The sequence below is a fragment of the Labrus bergylta genome, chromosome 12, assembly GCF_963930695.1.
Source record: "Labrus bergylta chromosome 12, fLabBer1.1, whole genome shotgun sequence".
Classification (NCBI taxonomy): Eukaryota; Metazoa; Chordata; class Actinopteri; order Labriformes; family Labridae; genus Labrus; species Labrus bergylta.
Window position 1 is genome coordinate 1,008,274 of NC_089206.1, and position 7,500 is coordinate 1,015,773.

The 7,500-nt window shown below is 46.5% G+C and overlaps 2 protein-coding genes across 6 annotated transcripts in view; both read left to right on the forward strand.

Moving 5' to 3' along the window:
• ccdc120a (coiled-coil domain containing 120a) overlaps positions 1-4,600 on the forward strand; it is a 21,097-nt gene extending 16,497 nt beyond the window's left edge. For both annotated transcript variants that reach the window (XM_029282255.2, XM_020658268.3), the window contains exons 9-11: positions 441-1,210; positions 1,292-1,547; positions 1,625-4,600. In XM_029282255.2, the coding sequence (XP_029138088.1) occupies positions 441-1,210; positions 1,292-1,547; positions 1,625-1,727 (1,129 nt within the window). In that variant the 3' untranslated portion in view covers positions 1,728-4,600. The remainder of the gene's footprint in view (positions 1-440; positions 1,211-1,291; positions 1,548-1,624) is intronic.
• A 580-nt stretch (positions 4,601-5,180) lies between these two features.
• Positions 5,181-7,500, forward strand: part of abcd1 (ATP-binding cassette, sub-family D (ALD), member 1) — a 12,553-nt gene continuing 10,233 nt past the window's right edge. Inside the window, exon 1 of one of the 4 annotated variants that reach the window (XM_020658275.3) lies at positions 5,181-5,385. The gene's annotated coding sequence lies outside the window, so the exon portion shown is untranslated. The other 3 variants (XM_020658274.3, XM_020658276.2, XM_020658277.2) reach the window with 3 other exon arrangements.

The window sequence follows — 7,500 nt, forward strand, 5'->3', positions numbered from 1 at the left end:
CTGTCTCTCTCGCTCCACCTGTCTCTCTCTCCCCACCTGTCTCTCTCGCCACCTGTCTCTCTCTCTCCACCTGTCTCGCTCTCCCCACCTGTCTCTCTCTCCACCTGTCTCTCTCTCCCCACCTGTCTCTCTCTCCACCTGTCTCTCTCACTCCACCTGTCTCTCTCTCCCCACCTGTCTCTGTCTCCACCTGTCTCTCTCTCCCCACCTGTCTCTCTCTCCACCTGTCTCTCTCACTCCACCTGTCTCTCTCTCCCCACCTGTCTCTGTCTCCACCTGTCTCTCTCTCCCCACCTGTCTCTCTCTTCACCTGTCTCTCTCTCCCCACCTGTCTCTCCAATTAACTGTCTGTCCTTACCTGTGTGTCTCCTCATTGGTCTTTTTCTTCTAACCTGTCTCTCCTCCCCTGTCTCACCTCACCTGTCTCTCTCTCCTCTCAGGGTCGACCATTCGGAGGCTCTTAAGCCCCTCAGCCTGCCTCCCTCTCACCCTCCCCCTCCCCCCCCTCGCTCTCAGGACTCCTCCTCCTCCTCGGCTCCCTCCGATCCCGCAGGTGAGGGCGGGGTCAGGTTAAACGCCAGTCGTCATAGTAACAGCTCCGATGGCCTCCTGGAGCGCCTCCCTCACCCTGAGGAGGAGGGCGGGGCACAGCAGGGGGGATTGTGGGTAAACGGTCTGCTCGGGTCCAGAGGAACGAATGGGGCTGGAGTTTTCAGGAGCTCAGAGACGCTGACAGACGGACGGACCAGGATGAGGACCAATAACGTTGTTGGGGAGGCGGGAGGGGCGGGGCGAGGAGGAGGGGGAGGAGGAAGAGGAGGGGGGTACGAGGTGCTGCTGGACTATGTGTGGGGGAAACAGCAGCAACTGCAGAGACAGCAGTCCCAACCAAACAGCCGACAGCCAATCACATCGCACCAGCAGCTGCTCTTCAACGGGTACTCCTCCCAGCAGCCCGCTGCAGCCCCGCCCACCTACCGCGTTCACCAGGGAGACCAGCGGCGAGTCAAAGTGACCCGCACCAAGTCCTGCGGGCCCTTCCTCCCAGTGCAGCAGAACCAGACTGATACCCATAATCCTCTTCTGACAGCCATCCAGCCAGACCCCCACCCTCACCTGCTGCCCCCCCGCCCGCCACAGCCGCCCCCTGCCCAGGATGCCCAGCTAGAGGACGCCACAAGGAGCCTTCACAAGGCCCTCGCCCTGGAAGGTAAGCTCCACCCACTTCCTGTTACATCACAAAGACACCATTAAAACTGTAGTTTCAATCTCTGGTGTGTTTGATTGACAGGTCTCAGGGACTGGTACCTGAGGAACACGATAGGATCCACAAACCAAAACCAGGTCAACGGAAAAGTCAACGCAGGGGTCAACACTAAGGTGAACGGAGGGGTCAAAGGTCAGACTGGAGGAGGGGCCGGAGCTCTGCCTGGCAGGCGAAGGACTCAAGGTGCTATCCAGCAGTCGACCTATCAGAGCGAGACGAGTCATCACAAGAAGACGCTGCCGCACTCGGCCACGTTCCACGGACACCCGCTGCTCGGAAGGTAGGAGACAATCACCTGTGCAGGTACACGCCCCCCACTGCTGCTTCACCTCACTCTACTCTCTCTCTCTCTCTCAGGTCTGTGGACAGCTCGCTCTACCATGACTCCTTCCCTCAGAAAAAGGAAATCCCTCTCAGAGACCTGACCCTGGACCAGCCGTCTCCTGGAACTTTGGTCTGACTCACCAACCAATCAGGGAGTCTGACAGACAGACGCACTGACCAATCAGGGCACTGACAGACAGACTCACCAATCAATCCCAGGCCGGCCTCGTGGACCCGGGTCCTGGCTGTGTGTGTGTGTGTGCAGGTGGATCTTCAGGTGAAGCTAGGCTCAGTGTTGAACTCTCTGCAAGTTTAAGCTCAGCTGATCCTGAAGCTCCGCCCACTATGATGTCACACAGGAGGATGATGTAACAGTCTTTTGATGCCCCCCAAGTCTGAACTTGTTTATTCAGCAGATTTTCTTTTTACTTTGTTTTAAGGTTACCATGACGACGTGTTCGTCTGTAATCTGCTCAGACAATCAGAATGAAAAACCAGCTTTTCTACGACGAGCCTTTGATACGAGTCATGATGACAACGACGATGATGATGATGATGATGATGAAGCTGTTGCACTCTCTCTCTCTGTGAGGTCACATGATCACCAGCTGACATCACCAGCTCTTTTCACGGACCAGCAGATTATAGATCAGCTGATTGATCCTCAGGTGAGAACCTTCAGGTAATCTCTGCACTAAACGTTCAGCAGCTGATCCGTCAGGTAACCTCCTGTAACACCTGGAACAGCTGCCGCGCAGGGCGTTCCTGTCTCAGTTTCAGGTCAAACAACAAAAACAAAGATCACACCGTCATTATAATAACAATAATAATACACAGTTATAAAACGCTGCTGCTGACGTTCACTCATGGATGGTTTTTGTTTGTGTGACATCACGAGACAGGAACTTCCTGTCAGACTCTTTAGCGTCGACTGTGTACAGGAATCTTAACGGTCGCCATCTTGTTACCGTATTTGGAAGAGAGGGAGGGGCCTGTGAAAGGGGGAGGGGTCAGTGTGAGTGTTGTTTGTGAAGAAGGAATGAGCGAACTCCTCTCCGAGGCGTTCTGTGGTCGCCACCTGCTGGTGATTAGACAGAATACATTTTGAGACACGTCTGCTGACACGGGTCAGAGCAATAACAGGAAGCTTTCAGACTTTCAGAATAAAATGTTCTGCAGCGACAATCAGACAATGATGTCACAGTGTTTATTGAGGATTGATTGATTGACAGTTTTTATTCATGTGATGATGTAAACATTTTATAAAGTACATTTTAATAACACGCAGTCTGAGTATCAAACTGATCCGGCGTTGTTACGACAGTTTGACTGTCTCTATCAGTCTTCAGGTGGCTCAGTCTGACCTTCAGGCTCCGCCTACAGGAAGCCTCGGTCACATGACTCACAGCTGCTTATTTAAACCCATGAAGAAGAAACATTGCCCACTCCAGGAAACATTATGGGATGTTCTGACTATCCCCCTGAAAGTCTCTTAACAGTTAGTGTCTGATTTGTGATGACATGTGATTCAGTCTCAGTTGCCATGGTAACTGATGAAACACACAAACGGATTAAACCCCGCCCACCTTTAGACACAGCTCAGGATTGGACACTGCTGTTGTCCCCGCCACGCCGACTGACAGATAAATACTGTGATTATTTATTCAAAATAATCTGCAGTTATGATGTCATTAAACTTCCCGTGGTTTCTGATTGGCTGCAGCAGCTGTCATGTGACCGCCGCTTCAGAGGAGCAGATAGAGTCCCAGCATGCACCTCTTCTTCTTCCTCCGGTGTCAAGCCAAAGCATAACACAAATGAACAAACACAATGAAAAAACACAAACAAACAACAGACATCAAACAACAAACAAACACAAACAAACAACAAACACAAACAAACAACAAATACAAACAACAAATACAAACAAACAAACAAAAAACACAAACAAACAACATTCAACAACAAACAAACAACATTCAACAACAAACAACAAACACAAACCAACACAAACAACAAATACAAACAAACACAGACAAACAACAGACAACAAAAACACAAACAAATAACAAATACAAACAAACAAACAGAAAACACAGAAAACAACATTCAACAACAAACAAGCAACAAACACAAACCAACACAAACAACAAATACAAACAAACACAAACCAACACAAACAACAAATACAAACAAACACAAACCAACACAAACAACAAATACAAACAAACACAAACAAATACAAACAAACAACAGACATCAAACAACAAACAAACACAAACAAGCAAATTCAACAAACAAACAACAAACACAACAAACAAACACAAACACAGACACGGTGTAAATACAGTCTGAGTGCTGCAGTTTCAGGATGTTTTCTGCAGCGACACAGTGTTGGTACTCTGCGCAGTGAGTACAAATATTCAGGAATCGAACCAGCCACCAACCAAACCCGTTCAAATGTTTCAGTATTTAAGACGTTTTCTGTTCTTTCAGTTTCATTTCTCACCGTGTGGGTTCACTGCAGCACACGTGGAGAAGTACCAGTACTGCGCAGTATATAATAATTACTATTATTATTAGTGGGGGTATAGGACTTGTTTTGCTGTTGCCATGGTTTCAAACAGGTATCGGTGACGACTCTGATACTGCGCAGTATTAGTACTCCAGTGTGCGGTCTGTGTCCCCCTTCAGGTCCAGGACCAGCTGTTGTCCAGCTGTGTGGGCGGTCTGTAGGTGTGACATCACAGCCAGTTGGTGTGACATCACAGCTGTCCTTGCAGTGATGCATTCAGGTGCACTCTGTACGTCAGTGTTTCTGTATTGTATTTTATTTTCAAACTCTGAGCTGTAAAAAATCATTTTGTATCTTTTTGGACCTTTTGGTTATTTGTACTTTTTTCACTCTGAACTTTCTGCTGTTTGATGAACTGGAGACGCTTTGTGTAAATAAAGATTAACACGCTGTAAACAAGCTGTTTTTAAATAAAGTTTTCTCCTCACCTTGAACCTGTTATCTGATCATTGTGTCAGTGTTATCAGTCACACACACACACACACACACACACACACACACACACACACACACACACACACAGAGGACTATAATCATTAATACATACGCCTGCATTCAAACAGTTGAGTTTGACCTTCTATACCGTCATAAACTGTACAAGGAGGAGGAAGCACATGTGTAGTGAAGGAGGGAAGGAGAGGATGAAGTAGGAAGTGTGTGTAGTGAAGGAGGGAAGGAGATGAGGAGGTAGGAAGTGTGTGTAATGAAGGAGGGAAGGAGATGAGGAGGTAGGAAGTGTGTGTAATGAAGCAGGGAAGGAGAGGAGGTGGTAGGAAGTGTGTGTAATGAAGCAGGGAAGGAGAGGAGGTGGTAGGAAGTGTGTGTAATGAAGGAGGGAAGGAGATGAGGAGGTAAGAAGTGTGTGTAGTGAAGGAGGGAAGGAGATGAGGAGGTAGGAAGTGTGTGTAATGAAGGAGGGAAGGAGATGAGGAGGTAGGAAGTGTGTGTAATGAAGCAGGGAAGGAGAGGAGGTGGTAGGAAGTGTGTGTAATGAAGCAGGGAAGGAGAGGAGGTGGTAGGAAGTGTGTGTAATGAAGGAGGGAAGGAGATGAGGAGGTAAGAAGTGTGTGTAGTGAAGGAGGGAAGGAGATGAGGAGGTAGGAAGTGTGTGGAGTAAAGGAGGTAAGGAGAGGAGGAGGTAGCACTTTGTGTAGGGAAGTAGGGAAGGAGAGGAGGGAAGGACGTGCTGTGAGAATTGGGACGCGGCCCGTCCTGTCAGGTAAACAGATGCTGAACTTTCCTCTGCTCTTGTTGTAGATTAAAGACAATAAACCGGGTCAAAAACTGAGATAAAAGTTGATATCTGATCGGAGGAGTTGTTTTCCGGATGGTACGAGTGTTCGGGGGTCGGAGCCGGACTCAGATGAGGAGGATTAACGCGGTAAACTTTCACCTCTTTTAAGTCCACATCACAGAAACAACAAAGTTCCGGCTCTGTTAGCTGTTAGCTTCAATTAGCATCGGTTTGTTAAGCTGTCGGACTTTTTAACCCGGGTTATTCTGTTAGGCCGGTTCGCTGTTGGTTCGGTGAGAACAGTACCGGAACTTGTAGTCGTTAGTTTGTACATTTATTTCGTTTTTTATCCGGAGCCTCGTGAATAACGGGACCGTTAGCTCTGCGCCGCTAGCATACAGGCTAACTCTAGTAGCTAACGGTAACCGGAGCTGCTCAGCGGCTCGTCGCTGAATCCTCCGCCGCCGGCTGTGGTCGGAGACCCGGGTCAGCTCGGCGAGAACACACGGAGGCTTCAACAGGTGTGTGAGCCGCTTTATGAAAGAGGTCAAAGAGGTCACGCAGGTATTTACTGGAAACTCTGTACTGAGATATTCATCATCATCATCATCTTCATGTTTACTGACAGACACAGATAAAAACAAACAAAACACTATTTATGTAATTTTGTTATTATTATTGGGCAAGTTTAGTTGTTATGCACATTCCAGGAAGAAGCCGATTCTAAAGCATCCTGAGAAAGATGAAAAATTAATTTAAAAATCACTCAAACAAAAATGTAAACATCACAGAGAAGATTAAATATAAAACAAAGAAATATGACCCTAAGAAAAAGTAATAAATTGAAATAGATCATATGTGAATAACCTCAAATTTGTTATGTAATGATGTTATCTGCTCTGTGTGTCTGATTGGATTAAAGTAGGGTTGGGAGATTCATCAAGTTTTAATTTAATTTATGATTTTGAAAAGAATCGAGATTAAACGATTACAGCGAGGCGTCCAAAGCTTATGTCGAGTGTGGTGAAAAAACATGGTTAATTTATTCTTACATTTAATAAATGTGTCTGTTTGGGTTCAAACATGCAGCTCCTCCTCCATCAGGAGTTTCTCAGGAGGCACACTCCCCCCCATTGCACACGATCGGAAAAAACACAGCATGAGAGAATATAACAACATATAGGAAACACCATGACGCTTTTACACAGCCCACACAGCCTTACCAAACATTCACATTTTGTGTTCGACATGGGAACAAAAGAGCAGACACTCATACTCCGAGTGGAGGATGTGAGACGGGTCAGACGACCTCTTCATGGCGGTCTGCACCAGACGAGCAAGTTCAGATTTTTGAACTGAACGGAGAGATTAACGTACCACACTGACATCCTGTACCTATGAATATAGGCAGCTCTCTCTTAAAGACCCTTTTGTATTTATTGTTGATCAGTTTGCAGATCAACAATAAAAGCACAAAGACACAAAGACATAAAGATCTGTCCATCAAAGACTAATATTCTTTATGGTGCAAATAATTAAACATGTTATAGCCTTTCTTCTCTATGCTGTGCACGACTTGATGATCATGTGAACAGAAGGAGCTCTGTGTGTGACATATTGTGTAAATACCTTTGTTCGTAATACTTTGTGATGATGGACGAATGAAATCCACAGGATAAAAACACCTGATGCACATGAATCACCTGGTCTGGGTCACGTGACCTGGTCTGGATCAGGTGTGTGTGTGATGTGATGTTGACTCAGTGAAACAGGTGATCCTGCAGAAACCAGACTAATAACAAACATGAGTGAATGTAAACACACAGTTCATACACATGAAGTATTAAAGAGGATTACTTTGTTAAGCAGGGGCGGCTGTGCCTCACTTGGTAGAGTCGGTCGTCTCTCAACCGGAAGGTCAGGGGTTTTCATTTCATTTCATTTATTATACAGGAAAGTTTAAAAGTAACATTAAGTTACAGTTTAACGGGCCTGACTCAGTTTAAAAAACTGGTTTCCAGCAGGTTCCTGTTCTGCAGAACATGAAACATAAACCACAGTCATGACACATCAAGACAAAAACATTTACAGGACATTAGC